Raw genomic sequence first — 27,066 nt, 5'->3', positions numbered from 1 at the left:
TTATCGTTTTAAGAATTACTGTTGAAGAAGTAAAAGCCAACGCACTTAGGTGTCTGGTCAAGGACAACGGCCTGGCTCAGGTCTGCAGGGAGACGGGCGGGGAAGCGCTGGGCGGGGTCTCTACAGGGGGCCTCTAGAGACCCCGCCCTCCGCATTTGCATTCGGTCGCTAGGCAACGCACTGCGTGGTGGCGGCCCGGCTGACGCGTGGCTGCCCGCCCCCGGCGCTCTGGGCGTAGGCAAGGGCCGCTTCGTTGGAGCGATGGCTGAAGAGGACAGCGAGATGCCTGCCAGAGAGCTGCAGGTCGCGGAGCAGCTGCCTGTTATCCAGCTGTGCGGGCTGGTAGAGGAGCTCAGGTACCGGCCTGCCGGCTGCCAGGCCGGCCCCTGCTCACCCTGGGGGCCCGGGCCTTGGTGCAGCGTGGGGACAGCAAGTCCGCGTTGGACAGTGGGGAAGCTGAGACCCCACGAAGTGGGGAAAACACTGGTTTTTGCCCTACACCCCTGTGCGTCCGCCGCCACTCAACTAACAAGCCCTTGCTGGAGCCAGGGCGAGGGCGTGGGGCCGGCGGTGGGAAGCCCCGAGCGTAACTGGTGAAGCCGGAGCTTCAGCCAATGGGTCTCCCTGGTGCCACAACTGGGCGCTCAGCCGTTGCTGTCCTCTGTGGCCGTAGGTTGGACCAGGTGGCCTCTTTCCAATGCTAAGGATCTATGATAAAATGAAGGTGGCAGCCGAGATATTTTTAGAATGAGGCAATTTATGCCCGAGCCAATGTATAAGCATGGAGAGAGACAGCAAGGGATGACTGGCCCAGTGTTCTGTATTTTTAGCAGTCTGCCTCCTACCTGCTATCGGATGTAAATTGGATATCAAGATTCCATGGTGTAGCTGAGGCGATTGTACAACTTACTCGTCTCACAAAGAGCATCTCGCGGCTCTGGCTGCACAGGCTTTCTGCCGTGCATCTGTAGCTAGGTTAGGTCAGACCTGAGGTATGGTTACTAATAGCTACTATTTTTCTAGTGCTCATTATGTGCCAAGTGTTTTGCATACGTGACCTTATATCATGGCACAGTAACTCTAGGAGGTGGGTGAGGAAACAAAGACGCAGAGGTGAAGTCACCTTCCGAAGGTCCAACAACTAGTCCGTGGTAGTGCTGGGATTCAGGCTCAGGTGCAAGTCGGCTGCCTGCAGGGGGAACGTGGCAGAGACTGAAGAAGAAAGATGCTTCGATGTATCGGGCTTTCCATCAGCCCAACAGGAATGAGCAACATAGGAAAATATCAAAGCTGTTCTCTCTCTTACGTAAAAGTATACATGCACATGTGTCACAAGTATGCATGCCACAGACATGTATATATGAAGTGAAGAAGTTAGAGTCATAATCTTCGCATCTACAGGATAAACTAGGTTTGTCACATCTAGTTGTTTAGAAACCACCTGTTCAAATCTTCTCCACCATTTATAGTAAACTTCCAGTGGATACTTTATCTGTTGGTTGCTGGAAGTTAAAAAGCCTGAGAACATAAACCAAAGGAAAACTCTCAAGATTATGGATGTGCATAACTTTAAGAATGCAGTTAATTCTGAAGGATTTCCCAATGAGTTAGAAAGTACTTGAAGATGAAACTTGGAGCTTCAGGTCAGCCACAATTTTCGATGTAAACACCAGTGCTTTGGAGCTCATTAGATAGATTTAAGAAATATATTGCCCTGACTGGTTTGGCTCAGTGGGTTGAGCACAGGACTGTGAACCAAAGGGTCGCGGTTGGACACTCGAGAGGCAACCACACATTGATGTTTCTCTCCCTCTCTTCCTCCCTCCCTTCCCCTCTCTAAAAATAAATAAATTTAAATATATATATATATATCTCTCAAATACTTAAATAGCACTTGCTATGTGCCAGGTACTCTCCTGAAGGCTTTGTATTTGTTATTGCAACCCTAAAAGATAGGTACTGTTATTATTCCCATTTTACAGATGAGGAAGCTGAGGCACCAAGAGGTTAAGTGTCTTGCAGAAGGTCATACATAGCTAGTAAGTGTTAAATACTACTTATTTGGTGTTTAAACTCCTATTAATAGAACTAACTCAGGTACACCCTGTCTTACAGCTACCGAAACTCAGCTCTCAAAACTGAGACAGAGATGTTTGAGAAATATTACAATAAAATGGATCCCAAGGATCAGCGAATTCCCCGATTATCTGAAGTTAAAAGACCAGGAACAGACTTTGCACAGGTACACACTGGAGATTTAAGTATTGTTTTAATCTGTTTGTCCCTTTAGAGGCAAATGGTATTTGCATATCTGTCTTTGGTGTACTTTCTTTGGCCAAGTGGCAGAGGACTTTGTCCCTGTTCTTATTTCGATTCTTCCATCCCCTTCAAGGTTTCTCTTTCAAGTCAGTGTAAAGGGCATCAGGCTCAATTAATAGTGGATTGACTCTCCCAGAATATCTTTGTTTGAAATAATGCCCTTAAACTGGCAGAATCTGTTTAAAAGGCCCAGCCAGCCACAGGAAGAGGTGAAGTGGGCGTGGTGTGAGCACTGGAAAGTTCCTCCCTCACTAAGAAGGGCCAGCCAGATGGCCTGATTTTGCCAGAGTAGTTGATTTTTCAAGAGAAGCTGGAAATCTGAGTTATTTTGGTGGGTAATTAATTTCTTAAATTTAAAATTCTGTGTAAGCTTGTCCTTTGAGGACCAAACGGTCCCATCTTGAGGTCCACATATTTCCTGGGCCACCAGCTTGTGACCTGTGGCTTAAATGCACAGGAAATCCAAAATATTTGTCTCTTCATTTGTTTTGGATGAACACCGTGCCCCCGGATGTGATTTCTCCTCTGTGTTCAGTTCAGGAAGCACTGAGCTCCAGCGTTTCCCTGACACAGCCTTGAATGCTAGTCTCTAGCAAGTCCGCAGTCTCTCCAACCTTGAGACACTTTCCCTTATTTTTTTTTTAGTTCATTGTCAGTCATAGGCCTTTGAAGTACTTAGCTCGGGGCCTCCTGTTGACTAGTGAAATGGGTGTCAATTCAGACCTACTATCCAGAATCCTTTCATATTGAATATGTTCTCTCTGGCTGTCATTCCAGTAATTTCCAGGAGGTCTGAGAGGTCATTGCGGTGGTTTGTTACCACCTTGAGCTGCTTTGTTACCAATTCCTGCTTGACAGTAGCTTTGTTTTTCTTGAGGTGTAGTTGCGAGGCAGGCATAGATCCAAATCCCGCCAAGGTACTGACCTTATAACATGCCTCAGCGTTGACCAAAAATGCGACCTTGTGCAAAAGGAGCTGGAAGACATGAAGGAGGACATAAGGCACCTGCGAGCCAATGCCGAACGGGACCTGCAGTATCATGAGGTAAACCTTTCTCTCTGCAGGACGTCCCACCTGAGCTCCCCACTTCCACCCTGCCCAGAAGCACCTATGGTATGTTCATCTAATTGTGGTCCTTCAAAAGAAATACAAGTAGATTAAGATACATTGAGGGCCCACCTTTAAGGAACTTACTACCTGTTTGAGGAGACAACACATTTTAAACATTTTTAAAGAAAATTTCAACAATATACAAATGTAGAGAGGCTAGCACGGTAAACCTCTCTGTACTTAAAGATGCATAATTATTCCTTAATAATACAAGGAGTCTGAGGTTTAAGTCAGCGAGCTTGTTGAAAAATCCCCAAGCCACCCTCTGCATGCAACATGCATGACTACGGTCCTTGTCCTGTTGGAGACTGACCGGGTCGGTGCTCCTTCAGAAGACAGACGTCCCTGTTAACGAGGTTGCCCATGGGATGAAGTGGTTGGCTGGTATCTGAGAGCCATGTTTTATGAACAGTAAATATTTCTGTTCTCTTTCTAAATTTTTCTATTTCTAAATGTGGGCGCACACAGAATCACACTCATGGTCTCCGGAGGGAAGGGTCAGTGGGTGCCTGTCTCCACGGACCGAGCCACCTGTAGTGCCCACGCCAGCCCCTTCCTTCCTTTGCTCCCTCCCTTGTGCCCTCGCCCCACTTTCCTTCTTTCTCTTTTCGGATGGGCGTTGTCGGGCTCCAGGGTGTGAAAGGAGCTCAGGACGCGGTCGCACTGTCCTCACGTGCCCGCTCGTGTGCTGTAAATTCCCAGTGTGGGCTGGAGTGGTCAGTGCGGGCTTTGTCGAGGCGGTGCGGCTGGACATGGGCCTGGCACAGCCTTGACGAGTGACAGCATTAGAGTGAGGGATAAGAAGAGAAGGCTTTCCTTGGAAGGTGAATGACATGAGCAAGAAAGTGAAGGTGGGAACGGACATGGCAGGTTCTTGACCGGGGGGGCACCGGTGTGACCGGAGAAGTGGGTGTTTTGGAGGGCGGTGTCAGGAAAGCAGGCGGAGGGGGGCTGTGAGGTCTTCACAGCCAGGCAGAGGCGTGGCTCTCTGACGTCTCAGAAAGCAAGACACCAGTGAGGCTAACTGAGCAGAGATCGACACGTGGGAAATGGCTTTGAACGTAGACTGGTGTTCTAGCGCACGAAGACGCTGGGGAGGGAAGAGGCTGGGGCCAGAGGCCCGCCAGTGAAGGGAGGGGCTTTTGCTTCTCAGCGCCCAGTGATTTGCTCTGCAGCTACAGATCACTTCCTGTTTTATTCTTTAAAATAATATGTGTTTCTGTGTTTTCTTATTTAAAGATAATCTCTATGCGTTGTAGCAAAATTTGAACATACAGGTAAGCTGAAAGAAGCACATTTGAAAACAGATTCATGTGCCCATGTGCATTTCTTTATGAAGAGATATCATCTTACCAACTCTATTTTCATTTAATAATGTCTTTCCATGTCAATGCATATATTCATTTATAACATTTTTATTTTCAAATTACAGAAGTTTATAGTAAGAGAGCTTCTTTGTCTCCCCGTTAATCCATCTCTCCTGACAGGACTATGGTTAATGTTTTGGTGTATATCCTTCCAGATATTTTTATATTATATATTTATAATTTTTAATGGATAGATAATACTTCCAACATGAAAATACATGTTTATAAAGATACCTGAGGCTCTGTTTTTGTTTGCCCCCTTTTTATGGAAACTATGAACTTTTATGAGGCACGCTTTTAAATACTAACATTCATAAAGCCAAATTTGTATCTTAAGGATATATTTCTAAGACTAAAAAGAAACGTTATGTATTAAGACATGAGAGGCCTGAGAACAGAGGTTTCCTCAGAGGGTTATGTCCTTGAGAATTTTTGGAAACTGTTCTCTCTTTGTGCTGATTCCTCCAGGCTATCATTGAGGAAGCTGAAATCCGGAGGGCTGAAGTTCAGAAAGCAGTGAACGAGTTTGAAAAAGATATTCTGAAAACCATAGCCAAGAAGAAAGGGAGTATTTTGGCAACTCAGAAAGTGATGAAGTACATCGAGGACACGAACCGCTGGAGGGTGCGTCGAGGGGAGGGGAGGGCTTAGGAAGGGAGAAGAGATTCATAGAACGAAGGCGCAGAAGGGGCCCCTGGGAGGCAGCCACACTCCAGCTGGGCCACCAACAATGTTGCTCACACATGCAGATTTTTAACATCTCCCAAAATGTGTGCCTTTTTTTAAAAAAAGATTTTATTTATTTATTTTAGAGAGATGAGAAGGGAGGGAAGGAGAGAAACATTAATGTGGAGAGATAAATCAATCGGTTGTGTCTCACACACCCCCAACCTGGGACCTGGCCCACAATCCAGGCATGTGCCCTGATTGGGAATCAAACCAGGGAGACAGCCACTCAATCCACTGAGCCACGCAGGCCAGGGCTCTGTGTGTGTGTGTGTGTGTGTGTGTGTGTGTGTGTTAAAATGCAAGTTTATCAAGGCTAAAATCAACTAGGCTGGCTGAATATCAATAGTGTCTCAGATAGATGACTTCTTTTTTATTGTTGCTATTTGTTTCAAGAGCTGATATGTTTTCTTGACAAATGTGTGAGCCTATCTAGTCAGGTGACTGCGTGGCATGGGACAGGTGTATCTCAAGCTCTTTGAGTTTCATAATTATAAGAATGAGGCATAAAATGCTCCTTCACTTCCAAAGATTTTGTAGTGTGTCGAGCTTTGGATCCTGGAGGTAGGTAGGCTTACTAACCCTCATATGTAATAAGTAATAAAAATTATGTAAACTACCTTGAGAACAGGCCTGGCTGGTGTGGCTCAGTGGATAGAGTGCTGGCCTGGGAACCAAAGGGTCCCTAGTTCGATTCCCAGTCAGGACACATGCCTGGTTTGTGGGCCAGATCCCTGGTTGAGGGTGTGTGAGAGGCAACTGATCTGTCTCTCACACGTCAATATTTCTCTCCCCCTCTTTCTCTTTCCCTTCCCCTCTCTCTAAAAATAAATAAATAAAATATTTAAATAAAATAAACTACCAAGAGGACAAAAGACCAAAGAATCATAAGATCACTTTGTCAGAAAAGGCCCCTGTACCCAAATTATCTTGAATTTGAAAGCAATAGAAAATTTGCGTGGAGCAGGCCCAGCTTCCTCTGCTTCTTGGTCATGAATGAAAGGCTATAGCAACACCAGCCTAGGTAGACTGAAAAAAAAAACAAAACCCTTAAAATAAGTGACTGATTGTTAGGGCTCAAGGTTTGGTTTATAGGTGCAGACTTACCGTCTTTTCAAACCAACGGGGAAGAAGAAAAGAAATGGATTAAAATTTACTTTTGTTTTTAGGATCACATGAAGGATAAATTAAGTTTGAAAAACGTTTCTCTCAAAGTCCAGAGGAAAAAGATGCTTTCACAGCTGAGGCAGGTACGTGTCTTTTTTCTTTTGTTTTAAGTTTGCTGCAGTAGATAGAACGATGTCCACCCAGAGATATCTGTGTTCTCATTCCTGGAATGTGAGCATGTTGCCTCACATAGCAAAAGGATTTCACGGATGTGACTCGGTGAGGGCCTTGAGATGGAGAGATAATCTTGGGTTCTCTGAGCGGGCTCAGGGTCACCACGGGTCCTTAGAAGGGAGGCAGGAGCTGAGAGAGAAACACGGTAACAGAGGCAGAGCTCAGAGTGACGTGTTTTTAAGACAGAGGAAGGAAGGAGTCACGAACCAAGGAATGCGGGCGGCCTCTAGAAGCTTGGCCATGGCAAGGAAACAGGGTCTCCTTAGGGCCTCCAGAAGGAGTGCAGGCCCGCCCGCACCTGACTTTAGTCCAGAGAGCTATCTCGGGCTCTGACCTCGTTAGCTGTAAGATGATAGATTTGTTGATAGATTTGTGTTGTTTTGTAAGCCACTGAGCTTTGTGGTGATTTGTTACAACAGCCATAGGCAACCAGTCCAGTTCCTGAGCTGGTAATTGGGTATATGGATCGGCTTGAATTTAAAAGCCCCTCCCGTCATACTTGTTGACCGTTTTGGGGGGCGTGACCTGAGTAGCACGGCTGTTGCGTTTACGGCAAGTCTTTGAACAGCTGGCCACATGGGCTGTCGACTAAAGGCAGTAATGCCGATGGGAAGGGTCCGCAGAGTGTGACTATGTGGCTCCATCCTCTCTCGGCTCAGCACTTTTGTTATTAGCTTGAATCGAGGCACTGGTGGCATGTGTCCAGCAGCTGTGGCCTGATCAACTTGGGATCTCAAAAGACTCAACAAGCTGGGACAGCTTGAACAACAAAAAGTGACTAAGGACATCTCTAAGGTCCTCTGATTTGATCCCCAGCACCCCTGCACAGGTACCAGACAGCTGAGTCATAGAGCACCCGGCTGGGGGCAATGCTGGGGTCTTGGCTGCACTCCAGAACCACAGTGCCCCAACAAGGAAGGCGTGGTCTTGCTCCAGCGTGTTCTGAGCGGCCCTGCCTGGAGCACTGTACCCTCATCAAGTACGTGCTCCTTGAGGCCGGGGAGTGTCCTGTTTACTCAAGTCTCCGTCCCCAGGGCCTAGGGCCGGGTCTGGCACCAAGCAGATATGCAATCCCTGTTTGTTGAATGACTGAATGATGCCTCCCAAAATGTCAACCAGTGTTGTAGGCTGGGAGCCATACGTGCGGAAGTCACAACCTCATATCACTTCTTTCCCATTTCTGAGCTGCAGAAGGAAGAGGTGGGCGAGGCCCTCCACGATGTTGATTTTCAGCAGCTGAGGATCGAGAATGCCCAGTTCTTAGAGACGATTGAAACAAGGAATCATGAGCTGATCCAGCTCAAGCTGGCATCGGGAACCACGCTGCAGGTCCTCAATGCATACAAAGTAAGGTCCGTCCCGATGCCCGGTCCCCGGGGGCTCCCCGTCCCACCTTTCCACCCACAGCCAGGTTCCCGCGAGGGCTTAGGTATCCCGCACCCTGCCATTGTTCCCCAAGTTCTCCTGTGAGAGCCACATCTCCTCAAACACGTCGAATGTCCCCACAACCCTGGTTGCACATCAGAACCACCTGGGGAGCTTTCGCTTTTTTAAAACTGTAAAGACGCCCTAGTCTCACCCTGACCAATTGAATTAGGGGGTGAGGGCCATGCATCTTTTTTTTAACTCCCTGGATGATTTTTATGCACAGTGAGTTTGGAGAACTACCACATTTAGGGCCTGTTTTATTAGGGTGTATAATAAGCACCTCTCTGCCTAAAGCCCTGCAAAGGAAAACCATCTTAGCTATAAATCAGAAAACTACTGAACAATTCCTCATCCACACAGAACGCTTTTGGGAGAAAAAAAGGCACTATTAATAATTAAGCAGGACCATAGGGATGAATGGGACCTGTCCCCGTCCCCAGCAGACCAGCCTGCCAGATCTCCCTGTTAGCAAATGGCTAAGTTGTGGTTACTACCTGGGCCAGGGTGTCCTGCCCACCAGCCAGAGAGCTAAGGATGGTTTTTACCGAATGTTTGCCACCTATTTGATAGAGAACACTACCTTTGAAACCCAACTGAGCAAAACTGGTTTCTCCCGCAGAAATTCCATGCTTCTTAGTACGCCTGTAGTCCAAAATACTGTACTTCATTATTGCATCTGAAATTTTATCAACAAAACATTTGCGGAAATTTGTGTTTTCTCTTGTTCACATAAGTAACTACGTAATATCCTCAGCTTTGCCTCTGGGCCTGCAAAGCCTACAATATTTGCCATTTGTCTGGCCTTTCACAGGGCAGGGCTGCTGACCCCTGGCCTGGGAGCCGGCGGGCAGCAGTGGCTGCAGGCGTCAATGGCTTACGGGGGGGTCTTACTTTAGCCCACACAGTGGCATCTTAAACTGTGAATTTGAATGTGTGTAGTCTAGGCTAATGTTCGTCCAGTATTTTCCTTTTACAAATGAAAAACCTGAGGCCCAGAGAGGCAGCGTAATTGCCAGATGCAAACAACGAGTTTGTGACAGAACTAGGGGTCCTAGTCCAGTGCGTGTCCCAGCTGACCCAGGAGCCTTCTCCAGGCGCAAAGCGCGTCGACAGTGCTGTGCTGGCATTCTGAAACCCGTGTGTCCAAACGCCCAGCAATCCTCCGTTTGGAACTTAACCTTGTCTGTCGTCAGCCTATCTGCTCTCTGTTATTTCGAGATGCAGCCCATCCTTGTGACTCCCAGGCCCTTGCTGGCTGCAGAGCTGGGCAGTGTGAGGTCAAGTCACATTGGACCTTGATGTTATCCTGAAAAATCACCACGGGGCCTGTCTGATCGTGTGGGGGAAAGCCAGGGGTTGGGAGTGGAGCTACTGGTTTGTAAAATGAGACAGCCAAGTCTCAGGGCCTGAACTCTTTAGCACACGCTGCAATACCTGAGCAGCAGGGACGCAGGCCGTAGTAGGCGGAATGGCAGCCATTTCCGCCTGAATCCCAGGGGCCATTGTACTTGCAAATGAGAGTACGCAGATGATGGAGACGCTTGCAAGAGCCCTAAGGTGGACGCAGCGAGTCCGGGGGAAAGGGAGGAGGAGCAGCACTGAGTGATGCAGTCAGGCCTGGGTTTGAATGGGGACTCCCCTGGGCAGGATGCTTCACCTCTTGGAGATGGGCATCTGTGCTTCAGGGCTTCGGCTGGGCTGGGCTGGGCTGCGTCCCCAGCACCAAGGACAGTGCCTGACCAAAGCAGGCACTCAGCTACTTCCTGCTGAATGGCCTGCTGGTGGCTCAGGTGTACGCTTAGGGGATGGGAGGGTGCAGGAGGGACTGCTGACGTGAGTATCAAACATCCAAGTGTGAGACCGTATGCAAAACATGCAGCCCTGGCTGGCGTGGCTCGGTGGACTGAACGCCAGCCTGCAAACCGAAGGGCCTCCAGTTCAACATGTTTGGGGTGCGGTCCGGGTTCCCCAGTTGGGGGCCAACAAGGGCAATCGATGGATGTTTCTCTTGCACATCAACGTTTCTTTCCCTTTCTTTCTCCCTCCCTTCACCTCTCTCTAAAAAGTAAATAAATGAAATCTTTAAAAAACCCAAAACATGCAGAATAACTTCCTCTTTACCAAATGTGCCCAGCACCTGTGGCGGGCCCAGCACAGGGTTAAGTGCAGCCGGGAAGGACACAGACACGGTCTCCTCTCTTCTGTGAGTTTGGTGGGTGAGCCTCAGTCAAGGGGTCAGGGACACCCTTCCCTCCCGCTTTGTGCCCGCGGCCCTGAGTGGTGGAGTCCGGTGTGTTGTAATCATTCGACTACAGCTTCGATGTGTCATCATTTAAGAGACTTTTATACATCTAATAACTTGAGAGTGTTTAGTAGATATTAATTAACTGGGTTTTTAAAATTAAATTTATTGGAGTAACATTGGTTAATAACATATCAATTTCAGGTGTACATTATAATTCCGCATCTGTATGCTCAGTTGTGTGTTCACCACCCAACATGGAGTTTCCTTTCGTTGCCATATACTTGACCCCCTTTGCCCACTTCACCCTCCCGTGTCACTCTTAACCGACTGTGAACTAGTGCTGCCTGGTGGTAGGGATTGTTCCAAGACTCCCCGCGCCTGGCGCATACACCCTGCCCAATCCTCGGGACTGTGGACAGGATGCAGAACGTTCTGTCCTGTCATTAGATTATATTATACGGCACCATGGACCTTAAAACAGGGAGAGATTACCTGGGTGGCCTGAACTAATCACATGAACCTGAAAGCAGAGAGTTTTCTCTGGAAGAGGAAGTCATGGAGTTGAAGCATGAAGGAGACCTGCTGGGTGAGAAGTTCCCCACTGCTCGCTCGGAGACGGAGGGGGCCCCGTGGAAGGGATCTGAGGGTGGCCTCGAGGAGCTGAGGGCCACCCCTGCGGACAGCCGAAAAGAGAACAGGGACCTAAGTCTCGCAACTTTAAGCAAAAGGCTTCTGCCAACAACCCGTGACCTTGGAAGAGGACCCCACCCCCAAACGAGGCCCACAGCCCTGGCCGATGCCTTGATTTGAGCCTTGTGGGACCCTCCCCAGGCAGAGGCTCCAGTCACACTCTGCCAAGGTGCCACACCGACGTCCTGCTCAGAGTCACACGCAGCTCCCTTCACAGCTTCTTGAAGGCCCTGCCCCACCAGAGCCAGCGACTCCTTGCAGTCCCCTTCTTTCCTGCCCTGTCTCTGTAAGTCGTGGTGGATGTCTTCCCTCTGCTCTCCTTCCTTCCCTTCTGAGCCACTGGTTTACAGTGAGCCCTGCCCTGCCCGCCCTCCCCACAGCCAATCCTGGGGGCGTGGCTCTGCCTCAACACCTGCCTCTCTCCGGGCTCCTTCCGGACCCTTCTCTCCCCCAGGCTCTCCTTTGATGGGATGGTCCTCCCTTCCCTTTTACCTGGACATACTTGACTTAATCTTCCAGCTCTTCCCAGCGTCCCATCCCCCAGGGAGACCTTCATGACCACTAGCCTCGCATTCCTAGTGCTTGGCCCAGGGGAAGTTTTTTATCTTCTTGCACCTCCATCCAGCCTGCAAGCTGCCCCCTGGCAGGGAAGGCCTACGTTGCCCCTCTGACCAGTGCCTGGGGCTGGGCGGCCGGGTTCTCCGGGTTTGTTGAGCGAGCTCCCTGGACCCACTGACTCCCTTGTCATCCACGCAGAGCACATCCCAGCTCCTTGAGGATGACTCCTTTCCCCTGGGGGGTGGAGGTTCTAAGGGGGCAACTCTATGAAGCAGGGGCCTGGGGGTAGGATGGGGGCAGCAAATGGCGCCCCAGGAAGCTGCGGGGCAGCCGCTGGTGTCAGGGTTCCCCCAACACCCGCAGGCCAAGCCCAGGTCCACGCGGCAGACAGTAGCGCGGCTGGGGGACTGCGAGGTGACGCTGTCTTAGTGCGAATCCTGGCCCCTCCTGGCCTCAGTCTGACCTTGGGCAAATCGTCTCACCTCCCTAGGAATCCGTCCCTCCCCTGCATTCTCGCAGGCGTGTCAGGCGCTGTGCCCAGCACTTAAGCAGCATTGAACGTCACCACCGCCCTGTGAGGCGACCAGACCCAGTTTAGGGAGGTTCTAGAACATGCCCACAGTTTCTCTTAGAGAGTGATGGGCGGGATTTGGGCCCCAGCCTCTGGCCACTGTGCTGGTGAGGACAGAACTCCTGGCCTTCTCTCGTCCCCCACCACCTAGACGCTAGGGTTCTGGAAATCTGGGTGGTTGCGGGAAGGGCAGGCCCAAGTCCCTGCAGGTCCCTGCTTTTCTCCTGCTTAATAAAGAGCCGTTTGTCCTTCATATAGTTCCAAGTGACCATCTTTGCTCAAGACTTGCTGTGTTGTTCTATTCCAGACCAGGCTACACCGAGCAATGAAAATGTCCATCAGTCTGGAAAAGGAGATCTTGCAGAGAAATGAGTTACTTGAAAAAATTGAAAAGGAAACCCTACAAGTAGAGGGGGTAAGAGAGAGTAAAATGTGCTATTTCTGGTATTTGTCCACAAGGGCCTGAGTCGATGTCCAGCAAGATCCAAGCCCCCTTGATTTTTATCTAGAAAAACCCAGACCCTAAAAATCAAAATATCTTTTGGCTTTTAAAGGAGAAAGTCGTACCTGGAGACTCCTGCCTACCTTTCATTAGTGGGTTAGGTTCCAGAGTCCGCTCGTAAGGTAGAAATCTTGCACAGTCCAAATACTCCTGAAGAATTCCTAAGTGGCCCATGAAATAAAATATTTAAAGTGTGGTGTACGAAACCTTGCAAAAAATGTATAATGCATGTCATAATGTAACTGATACCAGAAGAAGTACACACTCCAAAATGCAGTGTTCTATGTAAAGGAGAGGGAGGGATTTTTAGGTCTGTAACTCTTACTCAGTACAGTAGGTGCTTGGACGGTAGACCTGTGGTCTATGTCCTGGGCTCCCTCCAGGTGCTGTGGTCACCGCGTGAAATGAGGTGTGACCTCATCTTCTTTGTGATTGTTTTGCTGAGCACATGAACTTGAAATTCTGCAAGTTAAACGCACCTAGGAAGTGACTCGCAGAGGACTCTTTGGGGAAAGAGGGGCGGAAAGTTAGCACTGGACTTGTAGTAGCAAGGCCTGGTATCCGGTTCGGTGCTGCCAGTTTCCGGCCTTCGAACGAGGCAGGACTCAGTCTCCGTATCTGTAAACACCCCGCACAGCCCCAGTGGCAGTCGGCCAGGGACATGTACAGCAGTGCTCTGTCAGCCTCTAAAGCAGTGAACACAGTTATCACTGACACAGTGTCATTGTCTCGAATGGGCCTGAAGTGTTCCCAACAGTGTGTGGGGCCCCCAACCTGTCTACAGGAGCCAAAAAGCCACAGGATTATTGCGCCTGACCCGACATGCTCCACCAAAGAGCTGGCCTCAGTTCAGAGTGACCGGGAACAAAGTTAAAGCAGAAGTGTGTGCGCTTTCACCAGACAGAATTTCAGGGGTACTGGTTTGTGGGGGCCCACGTGTATTAGATTACAAGCAAAATGTGACAAGCATTTTTAAAAGCCTGGCATTCACTGCTTAGTATATTTTAGTTTTCTTGTAAACTTTGTCAACAGCTCTATTGGGATACAATTCACATACCATATAATTCATCCACTTAATATGTTCATTTTAGTGGTTTTATATTCACAGAGTTGAATAACTGTCAGAATAATTTAAGAACATTTTCATCACCCCAGAAAGAAACCCTGTGCCCATTAGAAATCCTTCCATGCCCTGGCCAGTTAGCTCAGTTGGTTACAGTGTCATCCCAATACACCAAGGTCGCGGGTTCGATCACCGGTCAGGGCACACACATGAATCACCCAATGAATGCATAAATAAGTGGCACAACAAATCTCTTTCTCTCTCTCTCCTCTGTCTCTTCTTGCTCTTTCTCGCCCACTCCCCCGGTCTTTCTAAAATCAATAAAGAAAAATTTTAAAAAGAAAAAAGAAATCCTTCCTATTCCCCGCCTCACCTCGCTCCCATCCTCCAGCCGTAGGCAACCATGAGTCTACTTTCTCGGTGACTTTGCCTTTTCTGGACATTTCCTATAAAAGGAAACATAAAATACATGGTCTTTTGTGACTGCTTTATTTTTTAATAATACTTTTAATATTCATATTATAGCATGTATCAGTACTTCGCTTCTTTTTACGGGCTGAATAATATTGCCTTGCATGGATAGATCACATTGTATCCATTCATCAGTTGATGGACATTTGGGCTGCTTCCACTTTTTGGCAATGACGAATAACACTGCTATGAACATTTACATACAAGTTTTTGTGTGAATGTAGGTTTTGCTTTCTTTTCTCTTGAACATATAGCTAAAAATAGAATTGTGGGTTATGTATCTATGGTAGCTCTATGTTTAACATTTACAGGAACTGCCGAACTGTTTTTGCCAAGTGACCGCACCATTTGACATTCCCACCAATGCAGTATGTGCGAAGGTGACAATCTCTGCTCATCTTGGCCAACACCTGTTATCTTCAGGATTTTGTTTTTTGGGTTTTTTTTTAATGGCTGCCCTAATGGGTGTGAAGCGATGTCTCACTGTGGTTTTGATTTGAATTTCCCTAATGCCTAATGACATTGAGCATCTTTTCATGTGCTTATTGGCTACTTAACTATCTTTTCTGGAGAAATGTCTACTCAAGCCCTTTGCCCAGTTTTTAGTTGTTATTTATCTTTTCGTCATTGAGTTATAAAAGTCCTTCACGTGTTCTGGACTCAAACCCCTTATCAGATGTGTGACTTGCAAATACAGGGTGTGGTGAAAGTAGGTTTACAGTTGTGAGTACACAAAATGGAGTTTGTCCTCATATTAATTATTATATTATTTCCCATACGAACAACTGCAAACCTACTTTTGTCCCACCCTGTCTCCTTTCTCATTCTGTGGTTTTTCTTTTCACTTTCTTCATAGTGTTTTTCTTTGTACGTGTGCTTTTGGTATGATAGCTAAGAAATCATTACCTGACCCCATATCATGAATATTTACTCCTGTGTCTTCTTTTAAGAGTTTCTATAGGTCTTACATTTAGGTTTATGATCCATCTTGAGTTAGTTTTGTAAATGATGTGAGGAAGGGGAAGGGGTCCAAAAGCTGAAAGAAGAAAGAAGATGGAGAGTATTTACAGAATTTGTTATAGGAACCTTCCTAGTTACCATTTGTTGTTCTCTCCACGTCTTCCTGTGGATTTGGGTGACCTGGTGTCACTTCCTCACTTAACCTCCAGCGCTGTCTCAGCCCGCCTCCTTCGCGCTGCTATTGTCAAATATGTTGCATTTTTGTTATAAGCCCCCCATAGAATTATGTGCATATTATTTTATGAACTGCTTCTTAAATCACTTAAGAGGAGAATACTGTCTTTTATTTTAAAAAATTAACACATAATTACCTTTACTTGGCTATTCATTTTTTTCATGTGGATTTGTTACCAAAAAACCCAAAAACCCACAACCAAAAAACCCAGGAAAGTGAAGTGAGACAGATCAAATCAAAATGTACATAAATACGTAATTGTATTCAAAAAGAGAAAAAGCTAAACCTAAGAAATCAACATAAATAATATATAATTCTGAAGGAAAGAAGGGGGAAAAGAGACTTTCAGGCTGTAGTGTGTCCAAACTGGATGAAAACATCACGATGTTTAAAAAAAAAAAGTCAGAATTTTATGATTCCCCTCACTGCTTGGAAATTTAAACAGTTTTTCGAACGACACGGTAATGGATAGAGCTGGCAGGGCCAGGAACCCAGCAGGCGGACGCGCCAGGGATCCCCGGGTTTAACTGCTCCTTCCCGACCCAGGACCGCGCCAAAGACGAGGCTTTGAACAAGCAGCTCCGGAAGCAGCTAAGCGAGTTCCGAGTGCCGCCGGTGATGCTGTATGTCCAGGGGCAGGTCCAGAATGAAGACCTGGAGAAGACCGTCAAGACATGGGAAAGGAAAGTGGAGATTGCAGAGGTCAGTCACAGAGGGGCTTCGGGTGGGTGGTCTTTCCTGCCCTTCATGTTTTTGTTGGGATTCTGTGTTTCAAGCTAAGGATACAGGTGTGTGTTTGGACATGAAATGTCTGTGAGAAATCTCTGCAGTTGCTTCAACTCTTATACCAAAATAAAGGATGGCTTTTTTTTTAAAGCTTCTTTTTCATTGTTAGGGGCAAGGTCTTTTCATGGTATCAGGAGAGACTCTGTAGTAACAAGTGTGTTTTTAGTTGCTTGCTTTCATAGTGAATTCGGAAGCTTCTTAATCACTCCACCCATCATCTAGTGATTGCTGCTTCATACATGGAGCTAGTTTTAAAAAAAAATGAGATAATAATGGATTTTTAATATCCCTCAGAACCCGATCCCATGTGTTTACATAGTTACCATAGGCTTTTTTGTTTCCGACTAACCCTGCAGCCTCTTACTATGATACAGTGTGCAGAGAAGCACCGCAGCCCCTGTGAGCTGTGAAAGAGAAATGGGAGAGTGCAAACATGCGCTGGCATCCGAAAACAGGGGAGCACAGGCTGCCATGGAGGGCCAGGTTGCACTGAGTGCGCTTAAGACGTCATTCGCGGAGCATGGCGCTTTGCTTCTGGACCCCGGCTCCATGTTCCGCGGCAGGAAATCAATTGGGGTCCAAACTTGGGCCCATCAGATCTGAAGTTGAGAAGTAGCAGAGAATCACAGCAGGAACCTGCAGCTTCTCGCTTTACTGAACAGAAACAAGCTCTCTACGAGAACCTTCCAGAGGCCCCTAGGTAGTCATGCCTTCAGCGTGCAGAGCACCATCCCAGGGCTGCGTGGGGTTATGTTCTGAGTAGTCACAATCGATTTTTCCCATGTGACCTTCTCCTCTCTCCCCTTTTTCTTTTTGCAGATGTCCTTAAAAGGCTACCGCAAAGATTGGAATAAAATGAAGAGAACCAATGAGCAGTTGCTGGCCATGGGCCCCGCTGGGAAATAGCCAGAGCGAGGCCACGGCTGCAGACCAAAGAGAGATCTATTAAAATAATCAGCTCCTTTCCAGTCACGGGGTCCTCTCACTGTTCCACGTGGCGTCCCCGGCTCCCCGTCCAGGCTGACAGTCACCTCCCAGGCCACATCTGCCTGTGTGTGGCAGGTGTTCTCACAGCCCAGCCCCAGGCACCGTTACCCCTGAAAGAACCACAGGGCACTCCAATGGTTTGACTTGTTAGCCCACATTTAGTTCACAAGCACAAACGAAAGTGAAAGTGACCTTCCCGCGTGGGCGAGTGGGACAGAGGAGGGGGAGCCACGGGCCTGCCCGTGGCAGCCAGGTGTGGCACCATCAAAAATAGACACCGAAGCAGCGCGGTGAATGCCTGGCCCTCGGCATTCGGAGCTTGCTCTTCAGTCCGGAGGGCTAGCTCCCAGACTCTATACCAGTACAAAAGAAAACACGAAGAAAAACAAGATCATTTCTCGGGGCTCCCGTGACCTGCCCTGACCTGAAAGAGACCTGCCCGCCCCAGCCTGCTCACGTGATCTGCCCTGACCTGAAAGAGACCCACCCGCCCCAGCGTGCTCACTGTAATAGTCTAAGTACGCAGGCTCTAGGGCCACCTCCGAAGAGCTGCCCAGCTCCCTCATGTCCTCTCCGCTAACATCTTCACTTTTTCCAGGGTTGCTTTCTGGCTCTGAAGCTATGGCGGTGGTGCTTCCTTGTCCCTGGAATTGAATTTGGGTCCATGTAGCCTGATCCAGCCTAGAATATTTTTTCTGTGTCATGGTGGTGTGTGGTGAGTGTCTGTAGAAAGGAACCAAATTCTCCCAGCGGTACACAGCAGACAGGGGTAGGCCGGCCATCTTAGTGTTGGATGAGATCCAGTCGCTGTATTCTTCCACCTTGATGTAGAGAAACAGGCCGGGGCACCGCTCGCCGCCTTGGGACAGGATTCCTCTCAGCACCCATAGGTCTGACTTCGGTAGCTGGCACATGAAGGGGTTTCCTGGGTCCCCCTGTGACAAAGGGCAGAAAGCTTTAGGTCTAAACAAAATGTCTTTTTAAATATATCTGTGCAATTTACTCAAAATGTTTTACACTGGTTCTCACTGGAAATGGGGCAGATAACAGGATACTCTTTTGTTTGTTTGTTTTTTTTAATTATATTTTTTCTTCCATCGCCGCCGTTTAGTCCACTTATGTCCCTCCCCCTGCCCCCAGCGATCACCACACTGTTGTCCATGTCCATGAGCCCTTTTTCCTTTTTCCTCAGTCCCTCCACCCGTAACCTCCTCCCGCCTTAGCTGACATCCTGCTCTGTCTATGAGCCTGCCCAGGATACTCTCTCCAATCCAGGCAGCCATCGCCACAAATTCCAACAAAATGACTTTTCCTTTTATTATACAAATTATTTGCAGACGTCTGCAGTTTGCCTGTAGCTCTCTGGTCCGTATTTCACTTCTTGCTCTTTCCAGTACTTAGACTAAATCCTCTCCTTCTTTTGGTTTCTCATTCCTCAAACGCCAATATTCCTTTCCTTTCTGGCCTGGACTGGTCACATCCCCCAGCCACTTTTGTTTCATTTAAGCCGCCCCCTCCCGTCTGGAGTCACACTTCCTGGGGGGCACGCACGGGACGAAGGTCACAGCTTTTCAGCTGGGCAGCCACCTGTTTGCTGCACCTGCTCCCAGCATTCCCTGTCCCCATCGGAACAGTTCCCGGGGACTATTCTGCCACTCAGGCCTCCTCTCGCTTCCGTGGGAGGATAGGTAACCAGGCAGGTCACCTAAGTTTGAAAGTGGAATTGCTTCACCATGTTACACTGAAAAAGGTGACCGGGGGGTCCATTCAGCAGGTTTTTCACTGAGCGCTGGCTATCTGCCCAGTGCTACCCACCACAGAGACGGCCATGAATCTCAAGGGACTGTCCTGCGCTCACGAGTTCACCATCCCTTGAAGGGGCCACTGCTCACTCTCGGCATTGGGTTTGGACTCTGCCATGTTCTTACCAAGCAGACATCATTCGTCTCCTCCGCTACATGATGGCCACATCCTGTTTTCTGGAATTTTTGCAAGGGACACTGGTCGATGTCTTTCACAGAGATCCTCCTTAGGATACTCATCGTCATGCGATTCCCTGTCTAGACCATGCAACAGAGAGCCCAGGAATTATTAACAAGAAGATGCTCCCTAAGGCAACTCAACCACAACTCACACGTCCAGATGGGAGGGAGCAGAGATTGCGCAGGTGAACCCCTTGTCCTCATGGAAGCCAGAACCTGTGCCTGAGATTTTGCTGAAAACTACCTGTGCTTTGAATGTGCATATAGGAAAGAACATTCTCATCCTACCTGAACATCTATAGAGGGTACATTTCCTTGTTTATTTCCAAAGAAAAAGAAAACAAGGATGGCTTAGACAAAAGAACAGTTCCCTCTAGTTCAGGGAATAACAGCCCCAGCTTCTCCAGGCGCTGGCACCAACTTCAGGCTGCCAGCCACCTACACACTTCCAGTTTCAGTGTAGGACTAGGAGAAAAGGGACCAAATGTAAGAATGGCCACAAGAGGGGCAAACATCGGGAGTCTTGACTGATCGGGTGAGAGTTCCAGCCCAACTCGAGAACCCCAAGCCACCCGCGTCATCGAGCTAAGCCCCAGAATGGCTCATCCAGGCCCCCCCGCCCGCCGCAGCCAGCACACACACAGCCCCCTTGAGGGGGAGGAAGGCATTAACTGCAAACGTGGGATTCCATCCTGCCACCCAGCAGTTCCTCAAGGCCAGCGGCGCGCGCAGCTTTCTGGTGAGGGGACAGATGGGTCCGACCAGGTCGTTTAACTGCATCGCCGTGTCTGTCTTCAGGAGGGCCAAGTTATTGGTCATTGTGTCCCTGTCGAAGTCCTCGTGGAGGATGATGGTGCTGACTGGATACTCTTCGTGGGCGATCACTCTGGCATCCATGCTGGCTATGCCAACCACAGCGACGACGGACTGCCTAGAGAGCGAGCAAGGGGCCCTTGAGAAGCCAAGGCACCCCAGAAGCTTGATACTTCCCCATTTTCATAGTCACTACTTTTTCAGCCTGGAACACATCCAACTCCTTTTCTTTGGGCCGAATTTCTCACCCTTGGGGCCCAGTCCCAGGAAATCTTATCTGAACCCCCAGGCTTGTGCCCTCCTTTGCAGGCCTGCGGAACCTTGGGGATTCTTCTGTCTCAACATCCTTTGTCCCCCCGCCTCAAGACAACCTGTTATGTTATGGCCGATTATCTTTTTTCTACGCATAGTTTTTTTTTTTTTTTAACATAGTTGTAGTCAAATCAAAGGTGTAATCTTGACCCTTGATTTCAGCGCTTAACATTTTAATACAAGCATCTTTCCATATTATACATTCTGTCAATACACTTCAGGGTATTTCTGATTTCAATAATGATGGAGTTCAGTTGGGTGGTTTCCCTTTCTCCTCTTGGGAATCACCAAGGAACTATGGGAATGAAAAGCAAAGGCAACGCCATAAAACCAGGAGACGCTAGAGAATCCCAGCGTCGGCATGAGAGGGACGGCTGACAAAAGCAGTGAAGGACAGCAAGTGTGCACGGGCTGAGAGGTGACAGCTACTGCCAGGGAGGCAGGAAAGCCAGTCAAACTCGCTCCTCCGCGAAGACGGAGAAAGGGAAGAAATACACCATCACCAACATGGAGGCCCGTTTGGAAGCAGCATAAAGAGCAGAGGCCACAGAGAACACAACAAGGGGCACGGAAGGTAGAACTGAGAAAAGTGACCACCACGAAAGGGACGCTGATGAAGATTTTCTTAAAAGCCAGAGAGGAAAAGGACACATATGGCAGGCAACAGTGGGTCAGCAGGCCGCAACGAAGATAACCAGGATAACAAAACAGAAAACATTTCAAGATACAATTTAAGAAACTTTTCCGGAAATGAGACTTGAACTTAGAGTTGGGAAGGGCACTCCATATCCTAGGGAAAAACGGCGCGAGTGGCCACCTCGGAGATGTGTCCTTGTCAGCTCCCAGCAGGAAACGGACCACATGCCCAAACAAGGCCCACTGAGGAAGTCTAATAAAGGGGCTCGACAGAGGTGCTGGCAGGATATGGGGGACTCACAGGGAACAGTGTGGCGCAGCTTCCTGCTGCGGTAGCAGCAGGGGGCTGGTGTCCCTTCAGGCTCGAGGTGGCTCAAGGGAGCGGTCAGGCGGACCTGAGGGGAGTGGGGCTGCTTGGCTAGAGGACGCAGCCAGTCTCCAGAGCCCCATAGGGCAATAAGGACTCCCTCTCCCGGCACCCTCTGACCTCTTGCCAGGGCTCCCCTTGGCCAAGCCCAACGGGAGCCCCGAAGGCGGAGCACCCACAGGTATAACCCACACAGACCAGAGCCCTGGGACCCCGGGGTGGAGAAGAGTAAAGAGTGGGTCCGGAGGGGAGACGGGGGAGGACCAGCATAGCTAGTAAAGCTGCTGGACTTGAGAAGGAATCCTTGGGCACTGAGGCAAAAAAAGATCATCACTTCCAGTTTGGCCATCTAATTTATCATCCAGCCCAGGGAGCTTGTGATGGGAAAGAAGATGCTGGCAGTGGCTACTGGGATAGGAGGGGTGACCCAGGCCTCTCCCAGGTACATGAGGATGTGTGTCCCCCACCCACAGAGGAAAACATCAGACTGGCTTCCAGAAGCTGGGGTAGTATGTACTAAGTACTCAAAAGAAAGAGGCTGTGATCGGGGAATTCTAAACTTAAGTGGTCGTTCATGTTTAAGGGCCGTAGGTTTCTGAACGTAAAATAACCAAGGCCATAAGGTTCTTGGGTGCCCTTTAAGAAACTGCTTGAAGACAAATTTAGCCACTTCTAGTGCTGCACGGAGACAATCCCGCAGAAGGGCTGTCAGCAAGTATGGAATTCTTTATAATATTAGACTAAATTAAAACAAAAACTATTAAAAATTTAGATTGGAGTACAAATGTAAACCTAGGCAATGATCAGATGGTTTAACTAAAGCTGAAAAAAAAAAGAGGTTTTTTCCTCATCTTCTATAGGAGTTTAAATGTGATTTTTTTTATAGCTAATATATGAAGTAACAAGGATGTGCAAGGATGCCTATGAATGGAGGTAAACATTAAAGCACATATAAATATATCAAAATTGGGTGATGGAGGAGGAGAGAAGTGAAAGGAGGAGTTCTGGCATTGGCCACAGTGGAGTCCAGAGAGGATTTCCCAGAACGAAGTAGGATTATACACCTTCCATGAAATTATAACTCTAAGATGAACACGAGAGCAAAAATTCGAACTTTCCAAGTTTGTCAGAAGAGACTCACAAAACAAAGACCATATAATGAAAACAAGAAGCAATAAAAACAAAAAACATAACCTAAAATAAAAAGAAGCAGGAGTTTCATTCTGAACATCAGAAGAGCATGAAGACAACCAAAGGCTCTTAATGATGAGAAAGGATCCAGTCTCTAGTGACCACCTACCTCACAATTAGAAACACCAGCAGCAAATGACACAATGTCTACAAAGTAAAAACTCCAGGAAACAGGAGTATGATACACAGAGATCAGACCGTGAGGGCACAGTGAGTAGGTGGCCGTCCGCAAGCCCAGGAGAGAGGCCTCAGGAGAAACCAACCTGCCAGCACCTTGCTCTTGGGCTTCCAGCCTCCAGAACAGTCACACATTCCTGTTGCCTAAGCCCCCTATCTGTGGTATTTTGGTATGGCAACCCCGACAGACTGCTACAGGGGGGAAAGAAAACTCTCCCTCTGACAATCAATAAAAGAACCAATTCGTACAGACCGATGGGTGTTAGATGTCCATCAATGCATCGAGCAGACACTGGTGACAGAGCTCGGGGGCGGGGGGTGCTAGCTACTGACGTTCAGGACGGGAAGGGCCGCCTTCTGTGACTCCTTTGGTTCCTCACAAACCTCATACTTTGCACATGTATTCTCAGGTACATATGCATATCTTTTTAATTTAAAAATATAAATATGTTAAAAAATCCAGCAGCTGCACAATATTCTGTCGAAGGTTTATACGATAACTTGTTTTGTCAGTTATAGTAATTATATTATCTCCCCCATACTGTGTGTATTTATAGAAATAATTGTGTATAAATGATATTTATATACTATATAATTACATAATATACAATATACTATACATACTATGTATAGACCATTATATAATTTATGTTATATATAAAATATATTATATATACTACTTATATACTGTATTTTATATATACTATATAAAAGAGTAATATACTGTAATTTATTTATCCATGATAGTTGTACATTATGCTCCAGATTTTTGTTTATTAACCATCTTATGAACAACTTTGCGCCTAACATTTTTCCAGTGGTTGACATTATTTCCTTACTGTTGATTCCCAGAAGTAAAATCATTGGGTCAAAAAGTAAGATGATTTACAAAAAAAAGCTCTTCCTTTAATAACATTTGTGGGGCTTTTTTCTGGCTTAAAAGAATGCACATTTATTGTAAAGAATTCGGAAACACAGAGAAGCTCAAAGAAGAAAACTCCCAGAGATAAACGCCCTTAAAGTATCTGTGTATTTCCTTCGAGCCTTTTCTCCCTGTGGCCTACGCGCCGGTCAGCACATAGTCAGTGCCTGAGGCGCGTATGTTAGGATGAGGGCTCCTCTCCACGTTTGTGCCCTTGTGATCACAGTAAAACGGGAAGGAACAGCCTTCCTGCAGAGGCTGGAGCAACAAGCCTTTCACTTGGCAGTTGAAGACCCCAGACTGCTCCAGCTTTGGCGTCTGGTGACTTAAGGACTCCAAGGCTCAACGGCCAAGCCAGTGCCGAGCCAGGAAAAAGCCCCGTCTCCAGGAACCTACCCCCAGGCCTCCCCAAGCTGAGCGGCCCCGGGGCGGGGGTACTGGCCTGTGCTGAAAGGCGGACGCGATGCTGAGGATCCAGAACTCACTGAGGATGCTGCCGAAAGCCAGGTGGGTGTGCTGGGGATCCTGCAGGGACACCACCCACGGGAACTCCTTTTCTCTCACCAAACCCTCCTCAGAGTCTTCTACGAAGCTGGCTTTCTGGATGCCACAACCTGCAGAGGGGGTGTGCGGGGGCCTCACTGCTGGGGCAAGGAGTTGGAGGCCCGCGGCCCCCACCACCGCACTAGACCACAGGCTAGACCACAGGACCCCTCCTGCTGGTATGCCATGCTGTCTGGCTTTCCATATTGGTCGCCACTAACTCGACCGCCCCTCCGTTGCTTTTTCTTTTCCTTTTTAAAAGATTTTACTTATTTGCCTTTAGAGAGAGGGGAAGGGAGGGGGAAAGAGAGGGAGAGAAACATCAATGTGAGAGATACATCGATTGGTTGCCTCTCACACACCCCCAACTGGGGACCTGGCTGCAACGCAGGCATGTACCCTGACTGGGAATAGAACCAGCAACCTTTTGATTTGCAGGCTGGCGCTCAATCCCCTGAGCCATACCAGCCAGGGCACTTTTCTAGTCAGCCTCCTTCCATATAAAAAAAACTCCTGGTGGCATCTTTGAATATAAAAATCACATTAGGCTACAGATAATCATGCACTGGGCAGTATCTGAAGGGCCTCAGTTTCCTGTTCTGAAACCTGGGGTAACACACCCCTTGGAGCTCTAACGATCATGTGAGGTGAGGTTATGGGAAGGTGCTTTGCACATTGTGTCCCATGACTGATAATGCTAAACCCAAGGGCAGAATGGATTATTACATATTTTATTTTTCCCACTGCTCTGGTTGCTTTTTGTAAATCCCAAACCACAAGTACCCCAGTGCCTCTTTCTAAATCAGTAGCCTTGGGTCATGGATGTCACGTGATGGGTACCACTAGTCTATGGGTCAGACCATTTCCCGGCTGCTTTTCCAGCCATTCATGCCACTGCATACACAGCCCTGCCATGCGCTTACAGAGGGGCTGGGTTTACAGGGAAGGACCTCAGGATCCTGTCCGGGTCCTGGGGCAAGGTCACAGTCTATGGGGATACAGACGCTGAAGCGTTACAGCTGTACAGAGAGACTCATGACACAGGGCAGTGTGCCCGGAGTATATACCGGAGTCCTGCCCAGAGCACGCAGTCTGAGAGGCTTCCCCTGGGGCGACCTCTGAGGCGAGCCCCAAAGGCTGAGAGTCCCCGAACCATGACCTAGAAGTCCATGGTAACATCTGGTACTATCACTAAAGGACCACAGCAGCCCTCGCCATGATAGGGCCGCAGGTGACCGAACGCCTCTATGAACTGAAACTTGGACAGTGAGCGGGTTGTTAGCAAGATGATGTCCATAAGGCCACTAAGTCCCTGGGAACCACCCGAGGCAGGAATTCCATTCCCTCCCCCACGGGGGGCGTTGGCAGTCTACAGTAAAAAGGCCGTGAGCCAACCCTTCCTAACCCAACAAGAACCTACAGTTGTGTGGGGACTTCTACTTTTCCAAAGCTCTACGTGGCTAGCTCATCTGACCTTGTAAAACCCCTGCAAGGCCAGCATATAATAAGGAAATCTGACTCAGAGATGAAATGTTTGCCCCCGGTCTCTTGCCTGAGGCATAAACGGCCCTTTCTGTGTTTTGTGAGCAGCCCTCGGTCTCCACCGGTGGCAGCAGGGAGGTGAGGCAGGCCAGGAAGGCGGGGTTCTGTTGATGTGTGCCTGGGGGCTCTCTCCTGCCACCCACCCCACTTGCAGGTGGACAGGACAGAGCCCGCTGGGGTGGCGGCGAGGTGGGGCAGAGCCTGCCTTAGCCAGCCCTCTCCCTCGGCCCCTTCCAGGCTGGGCTCTCAGGCCTGGACCACCTGGAGGTCGGAGGGGACTGCAGCTGCCTCAAGGCCCCCCCGCCCGCCGCCCTCCCGGGCCCAGCCGTGCGACCGGGTCGGTTTCTCAGCACGCTCTTTTGATGTAATGACAGAAGTCTTCCCGGGGACGGCAATGCTCAAGTAGAAACACGAGCCCCAGGCCCTGGGAGGACACCTCCATGTGCCTGCCGGTGCCTGGGGGACACGGCCGGGAAGAGCAAGGCGTGGCAGGGGTGCCGGGGCTGTGAGGGGGGAGGCAGGCCTCGCACTGACCCCTCTGTCCAGCGGGCCTCCCCGCAGCCGGCCGTCCATCCTCCTAACTGCACTGTTTCCCGAGGCCTCCCCCTGACAGCAGGCAGCCGCCGTCCCCCTGTCCTACATCCACGCTCCACGTTCCACCTCTGTGCCTGGTCCCCATCAGTGAAGCTCGCTGCCGAAGCGCAACACGGGGCCGTCCTCCCTCCGGGTCCCTCTCCGGACAGTAAGGGCTGTTTGCTTTTCCGGGGCGATGCCCCCTGCCGCGTGTTCCGGCCCGGCTAAGTCCCAAAGGAAGCGAGGAGCACACTCACTGATGGCAGCGTGGGACACGGGGACGGACAGCAGCACCGAGAGCAGCACCGAGAGCAGCCGGGTCATCCCTGCCATCCCCCAGGGGAGCCGCGGCAGACACCATGGGCGGCTGTGGAAACAACGCGCAGGCTTTTCCTCTCCTCCCCAAAGGGCTGGCCTCCCCGCAGCATCGGCTGCCCAGCCCCTTCCCTTCCCGCTGACATCTTCCACGACGTGAGGGACAGACCTGTCGCGTCCCTGTGGCTTGGTCCCGTGCAGTAAAAGGGCAGGGGCCGGCTGTCCAGCACCGAGAGCCTGTCGGGATTCCAAGGTCGCCCGAGGAGGGAAGGTGGCCCACGCCCGTCAACCCAGCCAGGGTCCCCGGCTCCCCGGAGAGTTGGGGCTCAGAAA

The 27,066-nt window shown here is 49.1% G+C and overlaps 2 protein-coding genes across 3 annotated transcripts; one reads left to right on the top strand and one right to left on the bottom strand.

The window, feature by feature from the left end:
• The first annotated feature begins 261 nt into the window (after window positions 1–261).
• On the top strand, window positions 262–17,342 carry CFAP263 (cilia and flagella associated protein 263). Of its 2 annotated transcripts, XM_054579087.1 has the most exons (9): window positions 262–356; window positions 2,116–2,242; window positions 3,203–3,364; window positions 5,266–5,421; window positions 6,693–6,773; window positions 8,056–8,211; window positions 12,664–12,771; window positions 16,134–16,289; window positions 17,193–17,342. In XM_054579087.1, the coding sequence occupies exons 1-9, from the start codon at window positions 262–264 to the stop codon at window positions 17,277–17,279; spliced, it is 1,128 nt and encodes a 375-aa protein (XP_054435062.1). In that variant the 3' UTR covers window positions 17,280–17,342. The 2 variants fall into 2 exon arrangements, with proteins under 2 accessions (XP_054435062.1, XP_054435063.1); XM_054579088.1 differs by lacking the exon at window positions 3,203–3,364 and having other exon boundaries at window positions 271–356.
• A 357-nt stretch (window positions 17,343–17,699) lies between these two features.
• Window positions 17,700–26,742, bottom strand: PRSS54 (serine protease 54). The gene is made up of 6 exons (XM_054579396.1): window positions 26,676–26,742; window positions 24,199–24,374; window positions 20,015–20,269; window positions 19,289–19,420; window positions 17,848–18,295; window positions 17,700–17,713 (listed from the first exon to the last, which is right to left on the bottom strand). Exons 1-6 carry the CDS (start codon window positions 26,740–26,742, stop codon window positions 17,700–17,702), a joined length of 1,092 nt encoding a protein of 363 aa, XP_054435371.1.
• Window positions 26,743–27,066: the final 324 nt, after the last annotated feature.

The sequence above is a fragment of the Pteronotus mesoamericanus genome, unplaced genomic scaffold (assembly GCF_021234165.1).
Source record: "Pteronotus mesoamericanus isolate MK-2021 breed Mesoamerican mustached bat unplaced genomic scaffold, CSHL_Meso_final contig_52, whole genome shotgun sequence".
Classification (NCBI taxonomy): domain Eukaryota; kingdom Metazoa; phylum Chordata; class Mammalia; order Chiroptera; family Mormoopidae; genus Pteronotus; species Pteronotus mesoamericanus.
Note: the sequence above shows the minus strand (reverse complement) of the source record. Positions and strands in the feature narration are given on the sequence as shown.